The following is a 26727-nucleotide window of genomic DNA, read 5'->3' on the forward strand; positions in this document are numbered from 1 at the left end:
CGGAAGAGGAGGTCGCTTACGGGAGGCATGCGGAAAATTATGAAATGTTAAGGGAGATCACGAAAGGTTTGTACAACATTGCACTCAATTGGGGCATTTCATATCAAGCTGCCATCACAGTAGACACGAAATAAATGCCAAGTGTCTGATGTTTTTCTTACTTTTCAAAAGCCTGCTGCTGATGTTGGTTCTGTTTGCAATGTTGTACACCATTTCAAGTCCGAGATGAGCATGTAACACCACTAAAAAAAGAAATAAGCACACCTGGGAGACGACATACAACATCACGTTATCTGGTCCAAAGAACATTTTATTCATTCTATCCAAAAGACATCACTTTCAGAGACAAAACCACAGAGCAAAGAAGGTGACTCGGCTTAAATTTTTCTCTGGTATCTACAAGACCGATATAATAGTGCAGGTCCCACAGAGCCTTGACATAAAAAAAAAGAAGACAATGTCAAGTGTACAGACCGCTTTTTCACTTCAAGCCTGACAATGAAAGGGGCCACTACTTGCTCCATGCGCTCCGTGGCAAAGCACAAGTACCACAGTGTATAACATAAGAGCCGGGCGAGGCCTGCCCATTTGTCGGGCAAGACCAGGCAATATGTGTAGAGAGGAGTAAATGAAAAGTGCTCAAAGCACTGGGCTTATGTACAAGCTCCGCATGACGGCTTTATTCTAGAAAAAAAAAAACTGGAGCCAACCGCGCCGATCGAGCCGCCCACTGCGCGTATCTTGGCATTGCCGACTTCGTCCACTTGCGCACATGCGTCGCGCCGCCAAACTCGAAACTCGCAAGGTTTTACAACGTCCTGTCCATGCCATTCGCGCTTTTTTTTTTTGCTTCGCAACGCACTAGACACTCAAATTGTACTTGCCAGGGCAGAGAAAAAAAAATCGCGTTGTCGTAGAACTACTGCTTCTGCGACTTGCCGCTCCCTGCATTCCGACGGCGCTGTCGTACTTCGCTACAGCAGTTTGAAGCGCCGCAGTAGTAGTGCTGAACTGGTTATATACATCAAACTTATGCAAACTATGTCCACAAGAGAGAGAGAGAGAAAAAAAAAAGAAAAAGCAAATGAATATATAAGGAGGCAGTCGACGTGTGTGCTTCGACAGGCTCGGTGGACCGGCTACGAATTTGCTCGGTCTGCAACGTCATCGTAGTAAACCATGCTGATTAATGAGTGGACTGTACATGTGAATATGGAGACGCGTGACAGTCGGGGGGAGAAATCAATCCACAAGCCACAAGAAGACTGGGCAAAAACCCTTTTTTTTTCTTCGGGGCCGTACCTGGCCAACACTCTGGCAGAACACACAAAAAACACGCAAAGCTGACGAAACCTTTGTACAGGCGTGCGTTCGCTGTCTTTGTAAAGGTGCAATGTAGCAGAGAGAAAAAGAAGGAAAAAAAAAACGCGAGCCTGGCTAGTATCTACAGCCATTGCCTTATGTAATGCACTGCTACACTTCCCTTGACAACAAGCATTAAATTACATTTTAGTCCTTGCAGCCGGTGATCACTTGCCAGCCATTTACACTGACCGAAACAAGACCCAACGAGTGCTTTTGTATATAAACACACACAAGAAAAATAGTCACTTTAAAAATAACTCAAAAATTATGTTAACCAAAAAATAACTTCTCTTCTCGGTCACAAATGTTTTGGCCAGCAGTAACAATAGCCACTGCTTTCATAGGGAAGCACTAAAAAGGAGGGGGGGAAAGAAAAGGATATAACAAGATGTGCATCACCCTGACGCATAGTAGCCACTGTGCACTCGAATGTTCAATGCGGCAACGCAACACCAGTGTCGTATGCGCAGTTCATTGCACGGCACTGTAACCACGGCAACATGGTGCGATGAGCAGTTTGCGCCGAAAACACCTCCTTCCCCCGGACTGCAAGCCCGCCGTCGGCTGGTGCAACTTCGAAATAATGGCCTGCTCGCACTTCTCGGGGCACAGATCTGGTGTTGGGCAAGTTCCGTTTCGCACCTGCATGGCACCTACAGCCTCAGTCCAAAGCCAATCCAACTCAAGCCGTCTCGATGCCTTCGTCTTGTGTGTGAACCACCATGGCCGACTGGTCCATGGCTAACAGTGCCTGCACTGTTTCGATGGGGATGCTGCCATCGCTGGGCACCTGGGAAGAGGGGCAAACGGAATCGCTGTTTACGGTGTACCGAGTCGGGTGCAATAGGTCACTTCTGGCGACACACAGATTTGATGACCCCCGAAGAGAGTAGAGAAGCATTTCAATAATCAGTGTTTCAGCAACAGGTACTGATAAGCTGGTTGGTAATTCATGATTTAGCAGTGCACTTGAAAAAAAAAGAAAAGAAAGAGGACACACACAAAGCGCTGACATATACATATCAATGCTTCATTTATGTAATCTTTTTCATGCTTTTTTTTCAAGTGCGCTGTAAAGTTGTAAATCATGACATCTTTTACTTCTCATTTTTTAAAATCACAGTTATATTGTTGAAATCTTTCACGTGTAAATTATGCACTTACTTCAAATATGAGGTCCATTTTTGTTACTCTGATTTGGTTCTAATTTTATGCATTTCCTTTACTTAGGTTTCAGGAAAATTTTGTGAAATATCGCCAGTTCTTCAGACTGACCCAACGAATCTTGCAAGACCAAGTTTATTGCTCTGTCTATCCTAGAACAAGACTTGCAGGAACTTGAAATCGACGCTCGGAATGCCTTTCTACAAGTTTTCAGCATTGTAACCAGTAAAATTAACAAGCTCCCTTGCATTTTAGCTGCAACACGAAATTCACATCAGCTGCGACCATTGAGATTTCACTCTAGCTCCCAAAACGAGTTATAACGAATTGCCGAGACGACCCACTTGGAGTGTGGTGGTCCCGTCGGGGTTCTGCACGATGACCACGTTGCCCAGCGCCGTCGTCTGCTCTTCCTCTGGCGTCTCCAGCTGCACCAGGCTGCCCTCAGCGTCCTCGTAGGCGCTCACGATCTGGCCGTCGGGGAGCATGTATTGCCGTATGACGGGCTGCGTTGCCATGGCGGTGCCGTTGACGGCCTCCCCGTCTTCCGCACAGACCACCTGCACGTTGAGGCATGCAGCAACCACAGCGTAAAGCAGTGCAGAAGGCAGGAAGGGAAGAGTGCAGCCACCGATCAATAATTCGGACATGCTTGATTAATTCGGACAGCTTTGCAGCACTGTTGCTCACCCTGTAAAGATAATGTACAAGGACAACTGGTATTCCAGACTCCTTCTGCATGGCGATATGCTACTTTGGCTACTGAGATGAGCAGAGTGCGATGCTTCTGCTTTGACACGTTGCCAGCACCACCTCAAAACCAAAAGTAGTGAAAGATGCTACCAACCGTGCCCAAGCCATGGGACAAGCCAAGCCACACGACAAGCTAAGCCAAGCTGCTGAATTGTTAAGGCTGCATTTGGATGTTTGGCCCGTCCAGAATTTCAGAAACGTATGTGTACCTCGCATGTCCAGAACTTCTTCAAAAATAGTGACACGTTCTCGAACAGCTTATCTGGTTGTTGTTAAAAATTTTTGTCACTCAACATCATCAAGCAGGTTTAAATGGCGCCAACTCCACGTTCAATGTGTGTACCGAGGGCACCAATCAATTTAGCAAAGGGCTAAATAACGACTTTAGCAAAAAAAAAACCTGTCATCATTCGACTGTCGGAGCATGGTCAATGCCTGTTTATCAAGACAGATGACAGACATTTAGTGCATGCACTTGTCTAAGTGTAGCTACAACATGACAGTGGTTGAAGTACAGGCCACATGCAGCATACGTGCATTCAACAACACATTGGCAAGGTGTTTTTTTTTACACTTGCTGCGCACTTATTTTCTGGCAAATCCATTATTTTCCATCACCAGTCATTCGCATCTGGTGACAGTTCTCGCACCGTCCAGCCAAGTCCCAACTCCATTAAGACAACCGTGGCTGACCTGGGTGATCTCGTGCTGAGAGTCATCGTTGCCATGGCTCTCGACGACCTGCACATCCGCCTGCTTTTGGCTTATTGCTGTGGCTTGCGGCTCCTCTTCTGGCTCGGCTGGAAGCATGGCATCGGCTGCTTCTGTAGCTTCGGGGGGAGTCGCCGACTCCTGTTTGGCAATGGTGACCGGTGCTGCTGCAGCTGGTGACACCTCTGCCGCTGGTGGCGGCGGGGAGCTCTCGGACGAGGTCACCACACGGACAAAGTTGCGGTTTAGCAGCGACTGGCCGGGCAGGATCTGCACCTGAAGATTTGGAGATTGAATTGATGCATGCTTGCACGAATTAATCAGAAGAAATTCATTCAACACAGACATTGGGATGACGTTGGGAGAATCGACTGAAAGCTTGAAGGAAGGCTTGACAAAGGACGGTGCCCCCTACAAGAGGCACTGCCTTTGTAGTCACTCAAATGTACCGACAGTACTATGGCAAGAGCAGTGACAACAAAATAAATATGAATGCTGACACAATACAAGTGTCCTACAATAAAGTTCATGTGCCGTCGAACCCATTTGTGACAAACTCGACAGTTCATTACGTGTCTACGTAGAAGGTGATCACGTTGGAGCAGGACATTATGACTGCGATGCTTTGACACTCACCCTGGTTCGTTCGGTCGCCTCCTATGCTGTTACTCATTGTGACGGTCGATGTAGCAGCATAGCAGGCAACCGTGTGAGCCGGAGGGAGTGTTAAAACATTGCAATGTGCTGCTTCCACCTAACCGCCTTCTATACCGTGACATCACGGCACAGTAACCTCCCGGTAAACAAAACCAAAACTGGCTGTAGAAAAGCTATCATATTAAATTATTTAGGGTGATCTGCTGCTTGCCAGTATTCTTCTGCGGTTTAGAGGTCCTGGGCCATTATCTAACCCCTCCAGTGCCTTGGACGAGCTGGGTTCGTCCACACATTTCTGGTAAGAAACTGCCAAGGACCAGCCCAGCTTGCCGACGGTACTTCTTCATTTTCCAGCAATGCCACAAACGAGCTGGTTCGTCTCAATGCTTTGTCGTGCTCCTGGCAGATGGCAGCACAGAATTTGTGGGACATTGCAAGCAGGAGCGAGTTTGTTCTGGCAGTTAGAGCTTCTTCAGAAAAAAAAAAGAAACGCTGATTTCAGCAATGAGTCAAGAACTTCCAAAGATGGAGGTGTGCTCCTCATTGAGTGAAGAAGACGTCAATATTTTCTATGCACTGAGATCGCCTTCCAGGAGTGAGCATCGCATGGTATACGGCATACTGCTGTTAAGCTTCTGATTTGCAATAATGGTTAAGAACTTGAACACATAAACCCTTAAACACTGTCTGCATACTTTTCGTAAAAACATTCTAAGAAATTTTGCCATTTTTTTGGCGAGAATTCAGGACGATAGAGTGTGCACGGAAGAGGTCAATGCGGAAAATGAATAGTCAAAAATATTACACCGGTACTCCTTCAAAATATCTTATAAAGTGATCCCAAACCACTTGCAAAGCGCCATCCTCTTGGATGAGAAGAGTTTATCGCAGAGTCTCTTAAAACGAAAGCAAAGGTGTCGCCAAAAGTCAACTTACTTTGAGACTTACCCTTGGTTCGCATGCCTTCTTCCTCTAGAAAAATTACCACAATAAGTTCATTCTTGAATTATTTGTTTGTTTGTTCACTTCATTAACATACCACGTGTAACAGCCCTCGACAAAGAGCAGTGTCATGGTAAGGGCAAACTGCTCGATGCAAGTGACAACACCACATGAGAAAATTTCAAGAAACAAACACGCTTATTGGGCTAAGTCAATTACTACTGTACATAATATTTGCCATGATATGCATAGGATCACTTGCACAAGGGGAAGAAACCTTTACCCAATGGTATAATGAATTTCATGACGATTTCCCTGCCCATCTAAGGCTACAACACTGGCAGATGCTCTGTCTAACGAGCTCCTGGCAGACGAATTCAAACAGTATTAAAAAACCAATACACATAAATGTTGAAGAAGCGCAAAAAGATACACCGACCAAGATAACTGAAAATGTAATGACGTTTCGGCTACCCATATGGAAGCTTTCCTCGCAGTTTGTGAACAAGGCCCCCGTACGGGGAACCAAGAAACTGAATCCCATGTGGGTGGCCGAAATATCCTTACGTTCTCACGCCTACGTAAGCAGTAGTGCCGTCTCATGAATCTGTGTTTTCAGTCTTTTAGTAACCACTGCTCGTACGAGGAGGTGCCGGTGGGGGTGGAATTGATTGAAGCCGCAAGCTTTTGCGTTCGAACTAAACGAGTTTTCCTTCGATAGCGCCCCATGTATGGTTTCTCGCCAGGACTTCCCACTGCGTTCCAATCAAGTGGCTAGTCGAATTAACCAAAGTCAAATTAACAGGAGTAGACTACACATGTAAATACGCTCTAATGGTACAGAGCACTTTAGACAGAACCCCAAGAGTTGGCAGGCAGGAGTCCCCAAAAGTTCACCTTGTGCAGCTGCGACTTGCCAGCCTGCTGGACGAACTGAAAGGTCTCCGTGTGGCCGCTCATCGTTGCCCTGACCGCGGTCGTCACAGGCGTCGCCGTGGCTGCGGCGGTGACCGCCGTGACGGACGCGGGGGCCGCAGACTGGGCATCCTCGTCGTTACCGTTCGTCACGGCCTCGTCCGACACGGGCAGGCCGGCAAACTCGAGGTTTTCGAGCATGTTTTCGGAGAGGCTGTCGCTGTTCAGCGTCGCCTCAATGATGCCGTCCACCTTGGCCGCCTCGCTCTCCACCCCGCTGCCGCTGTGCGGTTAGTGGTCCGTCATGTACACATTTTCCAACATTGCTACACGTCGGACAAGGTTCCACAATTTCCAGCAGTAAAAAATAAATAAAGTTTAAGGATGAAATCAGGCAGCCAGGAAACTTGCTGGACTTTCAACTGTTGTAAGGACGTACCTAAGTTTGCTCTGAACACACACCTCTTCTTGGATACACACCCACTTTATTAACAATGGTATAACTTTAGACGCAGCGCGCAAGCAGCGACAAACTTGAAACAGCAGAGACCTAACAACATTGTTTCCAGATCAGTGAATTTATCAGAGAGTTTGTTGCTGCCAATTTTGCCTGCTTCGGGAGTTTGTCTAAATAAACCTACTCAAAGAAGGTACCCTTCCGACATGTGGCACTTTGTGCTGCAACAAGATGGCAGTGCAGGTACTTCTCTTTTGCATGCATCCTTTTGCAATCATAGGCCACCCTCGCCTTTCACCATTTCTAAAACATTTCCTCAAACCGAGTTTATTTTTCGTAAAACTTGACGCAACATTAGTAAAATCTAGGGCAAGCCGGAATTCGTAAACACGAAGAAAAATTCTGCAGAGTTGGCAGGTACGAGTTACTAACGTGAGCACAACGAAGGCGTCTTCGTCGTCCAGTCGTATCCGCTTGTTCGGCGGCAGAGGCTCGCCGTGCAGCGCGGCCACCATCTCCTCGGGCGTGACAAACTCCACGCCCCCACCTGCACCGGCGACCGCGGTGTCTGTGGTGCTGGCCGGCTGGCTCAGGCTGCTCTCGCTCTCAGCGCGCGGCCGCTTGCGGGCAACGGGCACCACCTTCGTGACCACCTCCTCCTCGCGGATTGCATACAGGCCGGTGGAGATGCCGATCGCCTGGGCCACGCTCTCGTCCTCGATCTGTACGTGCCAGAACGAAAGGGCAGCATTGCACGTATCTCCACACCAAATGTATCAAATATCCGAAAAATCTAATTGTAGATACCTGATTTGCAAATTGAATTACTTGAATGTTCTCCATTTGATTCAATTCACCGATATTCGCACACCCCTAAAATGTTCTCTTTCACGAATCTTCTTCCCCATTGCCGATTTCTTGATTCTGCCACAGCAAACTCATTTTCATGTTTTCAACTGTGGTCACAGTAATATATATATATATTTTTTGGTAGCAAGCAAGCGGGGGGCACACCTTCATGAGTTGGTTGCCTGCGTGAGCAGCCTCCTCACCAGGCTCGACAGGCACCAGGCTCTCCTGGCTCAATGCCCGCATCTCCCGGAGGACCTCTTCCAGCTGGATCAGCATTTCTGGAATCTGTGGAGAGACACATTAAAACTCAGATGAGTTATGACTGCCAGACGCACTGTCAAGACCGGCATTTACATGAAGATGCCACACATTCAGCAACCCAACTTCACCACATGGGCCAAAGGAAATTCCCCACAGGCAAGCTTTTTAAAAGTTAGGCTTTCTTTGCACTCGGGTGCCCGTACGAATGATACAGCCGTCATGTGGGCGACTTTAGATCGCAGTCGAGCTCAATTGGGATTGAATTTCACGAGTGCGATTGGCTCTTTTGCACAGGCTGACAAAGGGAGCAAATTGCAACCAAAAAATTCCATCCGGATCGGTCTGGACTGCAAATCAGAAGGCGCAGTGTGACTGGGGTATCCCTTATATACCCTCATAATGAACACACCTGTATAATAAATGTGCCCCCAACTTTGCTCTTGAATATTACAAATTTTTGTTTTCCCCCGGTGGCTTGGGCGCCCGACGGAGAGACCGTGATAAAGCTAAGCCTGTTACTGCATGCTGACCGCCAGTGCCGGTGCAAAGGCACCTCGCAGACGAGAGAGAGAGAGAGAGAGAGAGAGAGAGAGAGAGAGAGAGAGAGAGAGAGAGAGAAATGCAACTGGGACTCTGCAACAGCCCCTTTGTGCAGTTTACCGACTTTGCTCTGACTTCACTCTGACATGCACTGTCAAATGGCGCGGCCAGGTGCGGCGCACGGGAGAGTACAAGGGAAGAAGGGGCAACCGGCCCTTGGTCGGTATAGTGAGCACACTTGGGCGTAGTGTCAAACTCGCGTGACTGTTGCCCGTTTTTCTGCCCATCTCTGGCTTCGCTGTGTGCGATGGGCCCCAAGTCGAGTTACATGCCTGCTACGGCACAGAGAGTTTATCTGCGCACAAAGCGGAAACGCTGATCAGACACCCATAAACTTTGACGTGCCGATAAGCAGGGCAGTTGAGGAAAGAGAGCACGCAGCGTGCTTGTCAAAACAACAGGTGTCAAAAAGCAATGCTTCAATGTGACGCTTGCGATAATGGCAAGTCGCCGAAAGCGGCTGCAAGGACGAGGTGTTGTGGATCCATGATGTGGATGAAGAGGCCAGCGACCAGGATGACAGGTCTGGTGGTTTCAATGCGGAGTTGAGTGCAATAAAAACGCTGTTATGGTTTGCAAATAATATACGTGTACTTTTACCACAAAGATAAGTTAGCTAATGCATTTTTCAAATCCATACCATCTTACTTTTCAATCTTCTGAAACAGAAACTTGTCCCCGCATAACAAATGCACCCTCCAACTTTGCTTAGTTTATTTTTTGAAGAAAGTGTGTTCATTACGCCAGTATGTATGGCAATACATGCAAAGTATTACAGATCTCTGGAAGTCAAATAAAAGGGCGGGTGATGTTCTTAATGAAACTGTAGGTCCTGTGCTGCACTGGAACCACCTCACACGCAAACATTTGCCCCGTTGTCTCGTGACCGAGAAAGTTTCTTGACCACGTTTATGGAGTGCCGTGGGGGCTCTTTCAACCATCGTGGTGCCAAGTCATCGCTTACCTGTAGCTGAGGTGGGTCTCCCTTTTCGCACTTGGTGAGCAGGAACTCCCAGAGAGACACAGAGTCCGCAAGCCGTGGTAGGACCACTTCCATCAGCTCCTCCTCTCGACAAGCTTTGGTCACCTGCAGCACAAGGAAGCCACAGGTGAGAACCGGGCCGTAACAATGTGCAAGATCAGTCCAGCTGGTATTTTTCACTGCTGCTGCCTTACAGTGCACAAGTAAAACTTCTGTCGCGCTTCTCTCATCACAGGGCCTTAGTGCAGAGGCACGACTCATGTGAACACATTGAAGGATGATGCAAGTCCCATGTCTTAAAGGGAGCCGCGACATAGTTGTCCAGTTATTCTGAGCTTATCATCATAACTGAGGGTTGAAGCACCGGTATGGTTTTAAGCACAAGAAAACTGCACTTTTGGTGCACATAAAATTCCAAAATTTCAACTTGAAACTGCTGCCTCTAAGCACCCTAATGGCTAGTGTGACGTCAAGACGTGCGGGACTTTAGGATCGCTGCCGTGTCGTCTGCTCCAGAACCAAGCGTGCACCCACAGCTTAGCTTGGGAAATGTATGCAGCAGAACATTGCAGAGTTCGTAAGCCTGCCAGTCCTTTCCTCCCACACATGACATTTCGTGTGCTCTTTCAAAAATTTGCAAAGAACAACGATCGTCTCTCTCTAGTGCGTATGCTCTGGCACACAATGCTGCAGCAAGAATGTCACCACTGCATTGTGCCCACAATTTTTTATTCATGCGACAAAACTAGCACAAACGAAAAAAATTCCTGCAGATATTAACTTGGGCTGACCTCTGAGATGCACAAGCGATAATAGAATCATGTACACTGTGCACAATGACAACGCAATTGCATTTCATTTTGTCATCATTGCCAGACTGCTGTACGGTTCAATTGCAAGGTAAAAAATTCAAATGCACATCTTCTACTGCACCAAATGAATGTAAATTTTTACCATCTTGTTGCGGGATACGTCTGGAAGCTCAAACATGTGGTGCGACATCCCCACCTGGCTTTTGTTCTTGCGTCTTTTCTGGCTTACCTTGAGAGATAAGCCAAGATTTCTTGGTATCGTACAAGGTTTATTTACTAATACTCAATCAAACCCCGGCCCTCAGTCCCCAGCAGCCGCGAAGCAACTGACCACGGCGGCGGTCAGATCTGTAACGCTGCAGAGGGTGCTAAGAATACCTGGCTCCGGACAGGCCGCCATTGGAATCTGAACCTGGCAACGTTTAACGTTAGAACGCTATCTGGTGAGGCGAGTCTAGCAGTATTATTGGAGGAATTAGAGGGTAGTAAATGGGATATAATAGGGCTCAGTGAGGTTAGGAGGACAAAAGAAGCATATACAGTGCTAAAAAGCGGGCATGTACTGTGTTACCGGGGCTTAACGGAGAGGCGAGAACTAGGAGTCGGATTCCTGATTAATAAGGAAATAGCTGGTAACATACAGGAATTCTATAGCATTAACGAGAGGGTGGCAGGTCTTGTTGTGAAACTTAATAAGAGGTACCAATTGAAGGTAGTACAAGTCTATGCCCCTACATGCAGTCATGATGACCAGGAAGTCGAAAGCTTTTATGAAGACGTGGAATCGGCGATGGGTAAAGTCAAAACAAAATACACTATACTGATGGGCGACTTCAATGCCAGGGTAGGCAAGAAGCAGGCTGGAGACAAGTCAGTGGGGGAATACGGCATAGGCTCTAGGAATAGCAGAGGAGAATTATTAGTAGAGTTTGCAGAACAGAATAATATGCGGATAATGAACACCTTTTTCCGCAAGCGGGTTAGTCGAAAGTGGACGTGGAGGAGCCCGAATGGCGAGACTAGAAATGAAATCGACTTCATACTCTGCGCGAACCCTGGCATCATACAAGATGTAGACGTACTCGGCAAGGTACGCTGCAGTGACCATAGGATGGTAAGAACTCGAATTAGCCTAGACTTGAGGAGGGAACGGAAGAAACTGGTACACAAGAAGCCAATCAATGAATTAGCGGTAAGAGGGAAACTAGAGGAATTCCGGATCAAGTTACAGAACAGGTATTCGGCTTTAACTCAGGAAGAGGGCCTTAGTGTTGAAGCAATGAACGACTATCTCATGGGAACCATTAAGGAGTGCGCAATAGAAGTCGGTGGTAACTCCGTTAGACAGGAAACCAGTAAGCTATCGCAGGAGACGAAAGATCTGATCAAGAAACGCCAATGTATGAAAGCCTCTAACCCTACAGCTAGAATAGAACTGGCAGAACTTTCTAAGTTAATCAACAAGCGTAAGACAGCGGACATCAGGAACTATAATATGGATAGAATTGAACAGGCTCTCAGGAACGGAGGAAGCCTAAAAACAGTGAAGAAGAAACTAGGAATAGGCAAGAATCAGATGTGTGCGTTAAGAGACAAAGCCGGCAATATCGTTACTAATATGGATGAGATAGTTCAAGTGGCTGAGGAGTTCTATAGAGATTTATACAGTACCAGTGGCACCCACGACGATAGTGGAAGAGAGAATAGCCTAGAGGAATTCGAAATCCCACAGGTAACGCCAGAAGAAGTAAAGAAAGCCTTAGGAGCTATGCAAAGGGGGAAGGCAGCCGGGGAGGATCAGGTAACAGCAGATTTGTTGAAGGATGGTGGTCAGATTGTTCTAGAGAAACTGGCCACCCTGTATACGCAATGCCTCATAACCTCGAGCGTACCGGAATCTTGGAAGAACGCTAACATAATCCTAATCCATAAGAAAGGGGACGCCAAAGACTTGAAAAATTATAGACCGATCAGCTTACTGTCCGTTGCCTACAAAGTATTTACTAAGGTAATCGCAAATAGAATCAGGTACACCTTAGACTTCTGTCAACCAAAGGACCAGGCAGGATTCCGTAAAGGCTACTCAACAATAGACCATATTCACACTATCAATCAAGTGATAGAGAAATGTGCAGAATATAACCAACCGTTATATATAGCTTTCATTGGTTACGAGAAAGCGTTTGATTCAGTCGAAACCTCAGCAGTCATGGAGGCATTACGGAATCAGGGTGTAGATGAGCCATATGTAAAGATACTGGAAGATATCTATAGCGGCTCCACAGCCACCGTAGTCCTCCACAAAGAAAGCAACAAAATCCCTATAAAGAAAGGCGTCAGACAGGGAGATACGATATCTCCAATGCTATTCACAGCATGTTTACAGGAGGTATTCAGAGGCCTGGAGTGGGAAGAATTGGGGATAAAAGTTGATGGAGAATACCTTAGCAACTTGCGATTCGCTGATGATATTGCCTTGCTTAGTAACTCAGGAGACCAATTGCAATGCATGCTCACTGACCTGGAGAGGCAAAGCAGAAGGGTGGGTCTGAAAATTAATCTGCAGAAAACTAAAGTAATGTTTAACAGGCTCGGAAGAGAACAGCAGTTTACGATAGGTAGCGAAGCACTGGAAGGGGTAAGGGACTACATCTACTTAGGGCAGGTAGTGACCACGGATCCGGATCATGAGACTGAAATAACCAGAAGAATAAGAATGGGCTGGGGTGCGTTTGGCAGGCATTCTCAAATCATGAACAGCAGGTTGCCACTATCCCTCAAAAGGAAAGTGTATAACAGCTGTGTGTTACCAGTACTCACATATGGGGCAGAAACCTGGAGACTTACGAAAAGGGTTCTGCTGAAATTGAGGACGACGCAACGAGCTATGGAAAGAAGAATGATGGGTGTGACGTTAAGGGATAAGAAAAGAGCAGATTGGGTGAGGCAACAAACGCGGGTAAACGACATCTTAGTTGAAATCAAGAAAAAGAAATGGGCATGGGCCGGACATGTAATGAGGAGGGAAGATAACCGATGGTCACTAAGGGTTACGGACTGGATTCCAAGGGAAGGGATGCGTAGCAGGGGGCGGCAGAAAGTTAGGTGGGCGGATGACATTAAGACGTTAGCAGGGACAACATGGCCACAATTAGTACATGACCGGGGTAGTTGGAGAAGTATGGGAGAGGCCTTTGCCCTGCAGTGGGCGTAACTAGGCTGATGATGATGATGATGATGATGATGGCTACAAAAAAATTATATATATATATATATATATATATATATATATATATATATATATATATATATATATACATTTTTTTTTTCCCCCACTTATTCTGGTCTGATTTGGACCAGCTGCGCACATACTGCTCTGCGCCCTAAGCAAGCCCCGCCCACCTCTCTGAGCCGAGCTTTCCGCCGCATGGAGGCCAGGTCGGCGTACCGGCCCCGCTGTGGTGCCGCCATGTACATGGCCGGGTTGTTGGTGCCGCTCGTCGGAGGTGTGTCCGTGGTAGTGGTGCTCTCCCCTGCTGCAATTTCGTCAGAAAAAGACGTCTCAGCATTAGCGGTGCTCACCGAAACACGTTGCTAGCACGGTTCACGGGGCTGGTTGGTCGGCATTAACGGCGCGGCCCATAGTTAAAGGGAACACACTCTAATGCACGGTGTTCACTGTGCTGGTGCTACAGTCGCAAGTGCTGACTGAAGCTATGTCAATGCACTGCACGGAGGTATGGAAAGCAGCACAAGTAGCGCGCTGCAAAAGCATGCGACTTGTGCTTCAAAAATGTAGACTCGAGAGAGGCAAAAAATTCACGCATGCTCCACATTCATGTGTTGCCTTTCACAGTCAACTGCACTGTACGCACAACATGAGAGGAAGACGACAGGAGTGGTCTTGGATGTCTTGTTCTCAGTTCCCCCTCGTCTGCTCACACGATACGTATTTGCAATGGCCTACTGAAAACCTTAAAAAAAAAAAAAGAAGCCCCGCGTCTTTAAAAATAATTTTCCCTGCTAAGCCAGTGTTTTTAGCATCAACCAAAGTGTGCACCACGTGCCTTCGAGAAAAAAATCTAAAAGGTCGGTGGGAACTGGTTTTAAGCAAAGTTCCCTGTGGGTGTCTGCGAGAAACGCAGTTCTCTTTTAGCAACCATTCCCAAGTACAGTGCGCGAACAAAGATGGGCATATCTTCGCCAAAAAATGCCTAGAGCAATGTAAACTCATGCCGCAGAAATATTTTACACCGCAAATATGTCCCGACAGAAACCAGCCTATTGCACACGCTTATACACCGAGCAAACCTCATCCTGAACGAAGTGTTGCTTGTAGAAGTTTGTTTCCACCCGTGAACAATATGGGCACGCACCAATGCTGTTTCGCGACTGCATATCACCGCTGCCTGGCTTTGCATTTACATGAGCATGTGCGCATTTGCTTTCCAAGCCATTCTCACCATGCATAAACACAACTTTGCTTCGTATTTTGGGGAAAATGTCCCCCGCACTCCTTGGGGCTCATCCACTGTCACTAGACTGCGTCTGCGAACCAACTTGCGCACGTGTTCTAAACCCCACTTTGCCGCTAAATCGAAGGCATTCCTGCTTCATTCGACGCCTTCTTTCGACCCTCTGCCTCCTCCACATTCAGTGCTCACTTCAGTTGCACTTCGTATGCGAAAAGGAAAAACTGCCATCCACCTGACCGTAGTGCAAAGCTACAAAGGAAAAGTCGTACGGGTTTATCAGAAAGAAAGCTTGGCAGATGAAGAAAAAACATTTCTCCTGGTCCAGGGGTCGAATCTGGAACTGACGCCTATCAGGGGCAGTTGCTCTACCGTCCCGAGCGGACAAGGAGGCTAGTCTCTAGAGGTCGAATTAATAACTTGAAGCACAGGGACGTTGAATATAGCAAATGAGTTCTGTGGATGCCCACAAATACAGGTTCCACTGTAGCTTTACGCTAGTCGGGCGAATGACAATTTTTTCTTTCCATGAGCCTTCCTCGATCTAGCGGGCTTTCGTAGGACTGATTTATTATTTTGTATGAATTAGAATTCGCATCTCCACTCTTGAGTCTAATGACCTTGATTGGCCCGAGCCACAGTTCCCATTACCTCCAGGACTGGCCTGCTGTGTAAGGCAGCATCCACCACCTGCCAAGAAGTGGGAAAAGAGGCAAAGAAAGTTTTTGATTTAAAAAAGATGTTCAATCATGAGGGGTTGAATCAAAGAGCTCCCATCTGGACCCTGTCGGCTTTTTCTGCCGTCATCTGGTCTGTTTGCCCCATTCTACATACCTGACGACTTTTTATAGTGCCCAAAAGAATGCAATACGAGTGTTGCTTTCAAGTGCGAAAGAAGCTTCAGTGTCCAGCTGCTGCTGCATCTGATGGGAGTGAAATCACTGCTTTACCTTGGGCGACCATTTCGTCAACATCTGAAGGGTTTCCGTGGTCCGGGTACAGCCTGAGATGCCTGCAGAGCCCACCACGGCCTATGTAGGACTTGGAACAGGTTGGACATTTGAAGTTTCGCGGCCTCCCGCCATAACCTGCGACAGGAGAGTCCATGTTATCATGCTGTGCTCGCAAGCAAAGAGTTAACTAATTCTTAAAACTGCAGCCTACAGATGCCCAGATTGAGAGCAGAAAGTTGGGCTAGTTGACTTGAGCATTAACATTACAACAAACAGTTGCCAGCTGTTGAAGCACAGGCTAATGGACAACACAGATGCTGACTATCAACTTTTGACTGATTGAAGGAAAATAAATATATACAGAGTTACAGTCATTGGCCATCTTTAGAAGGACACTAAAGAGAAAATTAAGTTGAGCTGTACTGGTAAACTTTAATAACCCTAATACTGAAGAAAAAAAAAAATAAAGGCGCTACGACTGTGAGAGGTGGTTTAAGCCAGAAAAGATGCAGAAACAAAAGACTAGCCGTGACGGTTTCCCGCATGAGTGCGCTGTGATGGCATAGATTTTGAGGCTGTCTGCTCAGGCCTAGTTAATTATTTATCAATAAATGTTGACTACTGCATTTTAAACGAATCAGAGACGGAACTCTGCAAGTTTCTAGAACTACTGCTATGCCACAGCGGCCTCAATACGAGAACACTTTTGAAATTCCTGATGTCGCGACTGGCGTAGGTTAGGTTTGGCCTGAAATTCAAGAAACGTAAGCTTGGCTCTCACATTCTCTTCTGTAGTAGACAAAACATTGACTGCAAAACTAATGCAAATACAGTATTTAAACATTACCTTCTACGTCGTAATGGAGTTAATCTTTCTCTTTAGCATCCATCTAAAAATTTCCCGCCTTATTCGTGTAACGTTTATTTTTTTAAAATAAAAAGAGAGTTGGTAGCACCTGTGTTGTCTGTATTCATGTGGTCTTGTAGCTAGAGCTGTTTTTCATGATGTTGATTTATTTACACTTAACCTACATCACCACAAGGCATTGCGTAGGGCAGGGGGGGGACATGTATCACAACACAATTATAGTAATAGATTGTTGCACAAGATACGTAATAAAAGAACAGAAACATGCAAATTATGCAACATATACAAATATGCAAGCATTACGACAAACATACATCTTAAACAATACAGACACTTCGGAAGAATAATTCTATTCATGTCAACATTATTGGTGTCGATCTTATTGTAGGCCAGAGAAAAAGAGTTCAGTATTAGTTTTGTTAACGATATTGTCTGGGAGCCGGTTCAATTCTTGTATAGTTCTTACGAAGAACGAACTACCAAAAGGGTGCGTTTTGAACGGGTATTCAAATATTTTTCGTGAATTATCTCGATGAAGCGAGGTCAGTTCTGAGAGGTATTCGTGGGGATTAATAGCATTATTATTATAATAAATATCATGAAAAAATTTAAGCTGAAGTTTCTGCCTTCTTATTGTTAATGGCTCCCATCCAAACATACTTTTTATTTCAGAAATACTTGAAAATTAATTATAATTAATTTTTACAAATCTAACTGCTTGATTTTGCCCTTTATCCAGTCTATTGATTAGGTACTGCTGATGAGGGTCCCGAATTACATAAGCATAATATAGAATGGATCTTACATACAAAAAGTAAAGTGTTTGTTTTATGGTTGGTGAAGCCTGCTTGAAATTCCTTCGTACAAAATATAACATCATACTCACCCTTGTCACTGTAACTTCTATGTGCTTATTCCACTTAAGGCTGTCAGAAAAGTAGACACCATGATACTTATAGTCAAACTCGCTGCTAATTATTGAATTGTTAATGGTGTAGCTTGTTTCTAATTTATAGATGTGGTTGGTGAATGATACACAGCAACATTTCCAGACATTTAGGCCCATTTTCCACTGTTGACACCACAGCGATACTGTGCGAAAGTCTCTCTACAAAGTATTGGCACCTCTCCGTGATTTGATTATCGTAAGCACTACGCAGTCATCTGCAAATAACTTAATGGCAGAGGTGATATCTTAAACGATGCTATTAATATAAATTAAGAACAGCAGCCTTAATACACTCCCTTGTGGTGCACCAGACGTCACGATTACTTCAATGATTTTGAGCCGTTAAGAACTACACTTTGTTGGCGACCGTTAAAGTAAAGTAACTTTTTATCCATTTAATAACTTTAATGTTTATGTTTACTGAAATCATTGCAAATTCTAATAGGTTATGTAGCATGGTGGAAATAAAGGAACACTGCTTCTACTTGGGAATTACTGTCTAAAGAATGTGAAATGTAATGTTGAAATTTGACTAGCTGCGTAATACATGAGCATCCATTTCTAAAACCATGCTGCGAGGGTGTGAAGAATCCGATCGAATCAAGGTATTTGACTATTTCACTGTAAATGATGTGCTCAAATAGCTGGAATAAGGCAAAAATGCCTAGAATAAAGAAAATAAATGAAGACTACTTTATATAAACAGCAAAGCATCAAATAATATAGCCCACAATGCTCTATAGTAATACCTAGTCAGTGGCCATAACGGTAACTGGTCAGTGCTTAAGCTTGACAGATGCAGTGAGTGAGGATGCCGAGTGAATATACAACAGTGCCCGGCAGTATATATGACAGTGCTTGCATATAAACCACAAACCGATTATGATGCAACAATAAATACCACTACTGCAGGCGATGTTTAGCTGTCCGGTACAAAAATGCAACAGGTCCATTCAATTCTGTTATTCTGATGTAAGCCTGTTTCACATGGTGATTTCAAGCCACGCTTTTTCATAAATGCAGTACTTGCACATACAGAATTCCCACTCCCATTTTCACCGACTGTAGCAGCTCTGGTTTCTGCATTTGCAAGCATCTAATCTAGCGCAAGACTTGCTTGCTGGCGTAGGTTTGCAATAACCTGCATAAGATTTGCCAACATACGGTGACTGTTGCAACACTAGACCAAAGCGTGTGGTAGACATGTACAATCTGCTGCCTCTCACATTAAACTGCTTTGCTATGAAGAGCTGAAGACAACTGACAATTCATTCTGCTGTATCCTCTCCGACTTCTTTAGAACACTGGGCACTCGCAATAACTGATGCCCCTAATGACGCCTGTCCTAGAACAAGCTCATGAGTAGCACTCATTGTGACCGCTGTAGATCAAGTAGCTGGCATGACGATTCCTTTTTGTTAAGTACAGTTTGGCTGGTTCAGGCGCTGAATGCTTGCCAAAGTTGATGTGCACAATAACGCCTGTCCCAGAATGGGATTCCCCAAGTAGCACTAATTATGGCACCGCTGCAAAATGATGTCTCCAATCCCGTGGAGATCCTTTCGACAACGCCAGCCAACGACTCACCGGTGAAGGAACGCCGGCTGCGATCCTCGTCGTCGCTGACCTGGTAGTCAGAGTAGCCACCGTCTGAGTCGTCGTACGGCTCATCGTCGAAATCCAGATGGTGGATGCGCTTGTAGTCCTTCACCATGTATGAGGGCGGCTTGGAGATTCTGCCCGAGCGTGTGCGTGGCCGATGCTTCTTCTTCTCCTCCTTCTCCTCGCGCGAGAGCTCAGGCCCGTCGCTACGCGGGTCGTCTTCTTCCACGACCCGCCTGGCGAGGCCCCGGCCACGCGGCCGACCCCTTCCCCGGCCCGAGTATGAGCCCCGACCCCTGGTCGCTGTAGGCCTCGAAGTCGTCTGCTTGGAGCCCAGTTCCGATGGGTAGATGACCCGATAGATGATGCGGGTGTTGGTCTGCGGGTTGAACACCACAGCCGAGCCGCCATTCTGGATGGCTCTATTCACCTGCGTGAAGCGATCAGGGAGAATTCAATGCTGAATTCGTTACCACTCTGTTCCAAGTTGACTTTCGTTATGTATCAATTGTCCGTCCAAGTGGCGTCTCATAAATATTGTCACGACAGACCAGCCACTCTGTGCAGTAAATAATGCAGTAAATCAGAAGGTGAGTGCAGTGTTTTGGGGCACGGAAGTAAACAATTAAAATCAAACCCCATGCCATGACCTGAACTAGGCTGACCGAGAAACGCCTGTCCAAGTCTCTGAATGATACCTGCTCAGTGCTTGACTGCTATTTGACAGTAAATTGCACACATCACCCTCATTGTCTGATATACTAATTAACAGCTTGCTTTTCATTGATATCCACTTCACTACTGTAAAACACCTGAAGCTACACGTTCATCACGTCTGCAGGGCACTTCGATTTGGCATTTTAATTTCAGCTGCAGCCATCGGTAACACATCTTTACCCTCCAATCCTTTCTGTTCTCTCTTTGCCTGCTATATTAACACCCTGTATAAGAAGTCTACAACTGGTACAGCGCAACATAGGAAGAAACAAGCCAAGCCGGCCAGGTGAAAGAACAGAGCACTGACTTCCAACTTGTTTCTTCCTTTCTATGTTCTGCTGTACCAGTTTTAGGATGCAATACCAACTCGCCCTTATCCTCAACCCCAGTGAACCTGTATAAGAAGACCAAGCCATGGCAAAAACCGAAGACAACCCAGCGGACCGAACAACTGGCACCCAGGAGTGCCAATTTTATAGATGCGTGACCACAGTACCAATGAATCGAGAGTTGCGAATTCAACTCACAATCTCAACAAACGTCTCAATGCCCCGCAGTTCTCCTTTAGTAATGACCCATGACACAGCTACATCGTGTGACATCTAGCCACGAGCTGTTGTCCTGAGCTCCTTTCACATTAGGCCCTGGAAGTGCTCTACATTGCAATCCAATTTTCATTTACCTATTTAGGTAAAACTGACATTCTGTATACATATGAAGTCAAATGTGTAGAAAACACACACGCAAGGTATCTGTCAGACCCCTGCTCATGCATAAGAAATGGTTCCATGAATATGAGCAATAAGCTCGCAGTAGTCAGCTTTTGCTTGTGTGTTATGTTGTTTTACACAAACTGACGGCCAGCCTCAAAAACACTCTGCAGAACTGACACACTTAATAAAGGGAAAGTGAGACATCCACCCGTTCATAGCAATTGCTACGAATCGGTGTCTGAACTGACAACCGTTTGCCTGAATTTGTCGTAATGCTAACCAGCGTCCCATAACTCTGGAACATGAGCACATTCAAGCTAAAAACCGGACCAAATGCCTCTGGAACTGCCACTGTGGTAGAAATGCTCGATGTACTCCTGCCCAATGAACAAGAGCAATTCTATGCTCAAGCACAAGACAAGAAAAAAAAAGATAAAGAAAGGAAAGGATGTGTCAGCATTTGCGGCCACGCGCTTTCCCGATCAGTCATTTTCTGTGCTGAGCTAAAACAATGCATGCCAACCAGAATCAGACCGGCTTGCCAACTTCACTTTGTGGTCAAACAAAATACAGCGCTTGGGCACTGAGAGCCACAGGAAAAATCCAGACTGCACTAAAATGCAGTAACATACAGGATCTATTACTATTGTGAATCCTGTGACAAGATAGTGCGTAACAGTCGAGTCAGGTCATGGAGCTCCAGTGGTTCCATAATGCAATGTGTCTGCAGTAGTGTAGGAATCGTGCAGATGGTGTAGCTACTATTCAAACAGCGTCAGTTAAGTTTCATTTTTAAACAACCACATTGCCAGCACCATCATGAAGAGAAACCACCTCCTGATGTTTCCAAATTTCTTCTGCTCTATATCAATAGTGTACAAATTTTCTGATCATGTTATTTTACTCGATCAATCTGCTCCCTTAGTACTCATGGACAGGGCAATCGAGTGAAAGTTACGGGGGACGGAGCTTCCGCAAGTGTTACCACACTAAGTAATCCAGCAGAGTTTGACAGCGCTTTGGGTTTCGCACTTGGCCCAACGAAAAATGGAAAACCAGAAAGATAAGTCAAATTTGACATTCGGTGGTGTTGTTTGTCTTATTTTGCTGTTAAAAATAAGGTGTTTATGCTTTCTCTTGTCCAGCTTAAAATATCGCAAATTAAAATGGGGGAAAAATTTTTCAGACGGGCTTTTACTTGTGCACATTTTGCCTCCGTAGCTTTTCCTTCATTGTCACAGAAGGTTGTCCGCGAGTGTAGTCGTACGCACTTTCCCTTTAGGCTCACTATCCACTCGAGGAGACAACAAAGTCCAGGGATCGCCTCACGCAGTATTTTCTTTCCTTTCTCTCCGTCCATACTCTCAAATGTGCAGTCTGTCAACATGTCACTTGCTTCACCTCAGCTACAGCTTATCAATTCTTCACGCAAGATGCAACTCTCCAGAACTTCTGCACTTCAAATTGATAAGGGCATGCGTTCTTGCCAACTGGAGTGCTTAACGAACAGTTGTCATTGTTAATTTTGGTGCAACCACCATCCAACATTGAAACCTAGCCTGTGAATATTGGGGACGATCGCGCGAACACACTAATGCAAGGCACATTGAAGAACAGCCAGGCAAAAACATTAGACTGAGCTATATGGCTCAGGATGCAAGCTCACAGGAGGAAGTGCCATCGACAAGCTATAAGCCATATGCTAATAAAGAAAGGAGACAATGCCATGTACAGTAGGGGGAAAAAAAAAAAAACACCTAGACAGGGATAAGCCGGTATGTCAGATAAAAACGCAGATAACATACAGACTCTCAGCATCTTTTCACTGTCTGCAGCTTCAAATAACGTATGCTGGCAGGAATACTAAGGAAACTTGTCACCCAGCACTGAACAATGCATCAGTAAGGCGGAACTGCAATAAAGGGTCGATAATTGTAAAGTTTTCTTGTAGAAGTAAACTTTTGCAGAGAGTTTTGTCTAGTACCATGACTGGATTCAGTGCATGCCCCATTTCACCAGCAATAAATCAACATTACACATCAGCAGAGGTAGCAGACGGAGTTTTACTCATTGGAAAGAATAGTAGCGTCATATGTTCTAATGTGTATATCATTATCATCATAACTATCAGCTAATATTTTATATGCACTGCATCATGAAGGCCTCTCCCAATGATCTCCAGTTACCCTTTCTTGTGCTACCTAATGCCAACTTGCACCTACAAATTTCCTAATTTCCTGCCATCCTCGAACACACTTCCCCTCTTTTGGCGCCCATTCTGTCACTCTAATGGTCCACCGGTTATCTGCCCTACGCATTACATTGCTTGTGCAGCTCTATATTTTTTTTTCCACTTAATGTCAACTAGAATGTCAGCTATCCCCGTTTGCTCACTGGTCCACGCCACTCTCTTCCCGTCTTTTAAAACTACGCCCAATATTTCTTGTCCCATTGCACTTTGCGTGGTCCTTAACTCGTTCTTGAGCTTCACTGTTAACCTCAAATTTTCTGTCCGATACGTTAGCACCTGTATAATGCAATGATTGTATGATTTTCTTTACCGACGACAGTGGTATGATCCCAGTAGGATTTGGTAATGCCTGCCACATGCACTTCAAACCATTTATTGTCATTCTTATGTAAATTTCTGTCTCATGATCAGGGTCCCCTGTGAACAGTTGACCTAGATAAAAGCGCTCCTGCACAGACTCTAGAGGCTGATTGGCTATCATGAATTCGTGTTCCCTTGTGAGGCTATTGAACATAAGCTTGGTCGTAAGTGTATTAATCTTCAATCTTACTCTTATAGTTTCTCAGTTAAGGTCCCAAATCCTTTTTGCAATTCATCCGCAGTGCACATGTATATATGTATATGCAGTGCATCGAAACAGCGCAGGTCACACAGACAGCTAGGAGAAATGTGCGATTCTGATGAACAGAAAGAACTGGAACAAGGAAAGTGCTGAGGTGTGTAGAAAAGATTACCAGTGGTTTATCAAAGCAAGCGAATGAACGCCAAAATAAGAGGAATGAAGTCTGGAGTGGCAGAGGATTTGACTAGTGCCAGATGGAGAAATGTGCAAGTACAGAACGCGCTTGGTTAACACAGCAGGCGTCCTAGAGGCAGTCACCACGACAACAGCCTTACAAAGGCTGATGATCGCAAAAGAAGCAGAAATTAGAAACACTCGATCGAAAATTTTAAAAAATCATGCTGACCACAGCAGCAGTACAAACCGTACTTCTTGGTCAGCAGATGTGCCTACAATAATATTCAATATGCTCTGCTGATCATGTACGATGAAATGGCTTAGGTAAGCAGTTTTGTCAACTTTGGTGACATCGCTTTGCATAGCACTAGTGTCAACGATAGATTTATAAATTGTTAAATACCCAGATGTGCAGATAACTAACGCTTGCAGCATGAACCGCAAGACCTTTTCGTAGTGCTGACGTAAAAGAATGCCTAAAGGTCACCACAGATGCCTAAAGAAAAACGTGATGATTCAGTGTGACATTAGAATGTTAGCGGGCTCAGTCAATAGCATTTCAATGGCACCAGCTGGCTATGTGTGCTGCTGCGGCTCCCAGTTTGTTTCAGTTCGTGTTCACACTGCCACAATGAATGGCAACTGTGCTGACTTGATCCTTCGGCTCATTTCAGAGGACCACAGCCTCCCTATCCCCTCCTCCCCTGAACACCTCCGTTTTGACACGTGGAGTAGTAACGTGTGCACGACAGCAATGGTGAACCAAGCACGTACAACGCAGGCGAATGAATGAACCTGCACGTATGCGAGCGCTCAAACCAAGCGCGGCGCATCCCAAATTCTAACGCCGCGGTAGAACACGCAAGAACAGTGCACACAGACGCGCACGGACGTCCTTTTCTTCCAACTCGGCTGCCCAGAGGGCCACCGCAAGGCAGCCTCCCACACAACACGGCCAGCGCGGGAAAAACGAAGCACCACCGCACGGGACCCCGTATTCACCTGCTGTTGCTGCAGCACGTGGGCGATCTGCTGAAGCTGCTCCGGGGACAGCACCTGGGTCGAGTGGTACGTGTTGCCCTGCTGGATGATCTGTATCGGGTTCTCCGACGATCCCAGCGGCGCGGAGCTCTGCTTCTGCGAAGTGGCCGAGGCGGCCGGCTGGATCGTGACGGGGGCATCGGCGCTCTCTTCGTCGTCTGCGACACTGGGCGCGGCCGAGGCGTCGTTCTCGTCCTCCGCGGCGGCGGTGGCGGGCGACTGCTCGTCCGCCGCAGCCACCATGTCCTCGTCCTGCTGCTGCTGCTGCTGCTGCGGAGCGGTCGACGGCTCGGCGTCAACCGCCATCGGTGTCGCTTCCTCGGCCTCGGCGACTTGCTCGCCGCCGCCGACCCCGCCGCCGTTCTCGGGCAGCTCTCCGTTCTCGGCGGCTTCGACGGGCGCGGCTCCTTCGGCGTCTTCCGCGGCATCCGCCGCCAGGTCCTGCGCCGCGAGCACGGCGGCGGGAGACACGTCGCCTCCCGCCGAGCTGTTGACGGTGGCGGGATCGTGGGCCTCGGCGGCCGCCTCCCCGTCGACGACGCCGAGGAGCGCCGCCTTGTCGGAGATCTGGGCGTCTTCGCCGACCTCCTGGCGCAGGATGCCGTCCGGCAGCTCCTCTTCGTCGCCGCCGTGCTGCAGCCCCACGGCGACGCTGTCGTCGGGCGCGTACGACACCTGATCATCGTACTCGCCTCCCGCCGACGCCTCCTGGAACGCCTGCTGCAGGATGTCAGCGGTCGAAACGTCGGCCGACACCGCCGGGACCGCGTCGCCGTCCAATTTGCCGTCGGCGACCACGGAGCTTTCGCCTTCGCCCGCGCTCGCGCCAACTACCATGAGGTTTTGTTGTTGTAGGTCTGCGTCCGCCATCTTGGCGCTCCGACGGGCGCCTGACTCGTATGACACCTATATCGTTTGTAAAACTGTCGCGCTCGCCGCTCGTTGCGCCAATTAATGAAGCGCACTTATCTTGCGGGCCGCCGGCACGGAGAAACGGGTCCTGGGAGTCGATGCCGAAAACCGTACGCGTTCTGCTATTTTACCGAGGTCAGCGCGAACATCCGCCATGACGCAGTTGCTGCGCCGTTCGTTCTTCACGAAACGACCCGAGCGCCAACTTGGCGCGGCAGGGGGCGCTGTCAGCGATTAACGAATTCGCGCCTCGAGACATTATACGTAATTAACCAACAATATGGTGTCATTAATTGAATTTAAATATACAGATGCGTGCAGCATACAGTTTTACGCATGGTGGTTTGTCTTGATTTACGTCAAATCTTGGGCTTAGTTTCAAATTTTGTAGTAACCGAGAGAACCACCAGTACCATTGGTGCGTTTGTGTATTATGGGTATATAAGACGGATCAAACTAATGATATTCGCCCAGACGAGCCTCGGTGGTCCGGGGTGCGGGCTTCAAACCCGTAGCTGATTGACGTCAGAGTGGTTCGATTCCACCTTCTGGGCGTTTCCTTTTGCAGCTGCGCGAGACTAACTACATTACTATCTGACAACGGCACTATGGGAGAAAGTAGCAGTGCATCTTTTTTTTCTTTCACTTACGAGTCTCAGTCGACATCTCGGTTCTGAAGAAGGACGGCAGACTGGGCGAGTTGTCGGCTTCCCGTAATGTTTAAAAATGTATGTCGGTTCTGTAGTTCAATTCAGAAACGTTATGTTCAGACCACCGAGTTTCAGACTTAATTACGAGAAAATACTGAAAAGTGATTATTCACAGTATATATGCATTCATAACTTCCTAGGTTATACGTGTTCTTGCGTGGCACTGGCAGCTAGTGCAGACAGTTACGCACTCTTTTTTTATGTGCATACTTCATAATGCATAGAGCTCTGGGCAGTTTATTTTGTTTACTAAAACCATTGCTACTGCACTAGAAACGCAGAAACACGTATATTTCAGGTGTAGGTGTGAGTGCGTACGTACTAGCTCT

The 26727-nt window shown here is 46.6% G+C and overlaps 1 protein-coding gene and 1 non-coding gene across 3 annotated transcripts; one reads left to right on the forward strand and one right to left on the reverse strand.

Annotated features, from left to right (window-relative positions):
* Nucleotides 1-289: 289 nt before the first annotated feature.
* Nucleotides 290-25958, reverse strand: LOC142563990 (uncharacterized). 2 transcript variants are annotated; one of them, XM_075674770.1, is made up of 11 exons: nt 24738-25958; nt 19301-19745; nt 15894-16031; nt 13874-14004; nt 9642-9764; nt 7979-8101; nt 7397-7686; nt 6490-6790; nt 3976-4269; nt 2874-3089; nt 290-2155 (listed from the first exon to the last, which is right to left on the reverse strand). In XM_075674770.1, exons 1-11 carry the CDS (start codon nt 25644-25646, stop codon nt 2048-2050), a joined length of 3078 nt encoding a protein of 1025 aa, XP_075530885.1. In that variant the 5' UTR covers nt 25647-25958; the 3' UTR covers nt 290-2047. The 2 variants fall into 2 exon arrangements, with proteins under 2 accessions (XP_075530885.1, XP_075530884.1); XM_075674769.1 differs by having other exon boundaries at nt 13874-14007.
* A 198-nt stretch (nt 25959-26156) lies between these two features.
* Nucleotides 26157-26243, forward strand: TRNASTOP-UCA (transfer RNA opal suppressor (anticodon UCA)). Its single transcript has one exon. It is a non-coding gene; the product is annotated as a tRNA-Sec (tRNA).
* Nucleotides 26244-26727: the final 484 nt, after the last annotated feature.

Source organism: Dermacentor variabilis, chromosome 11 (genome assembly GCF_050947875.1).
Source record: "Dermacentor variabilis isolate Ectoservices chromosome 11, ASM5094787v1, whole genome shotgun sequence".
Taxonomy (NCBI): domain Eukaryota; kingdom Metazoa; phylum Arthropoda; class Arachnida; order Ixodida; family Ixodidae; genus Dermacentor; species Dermacentor variabilis.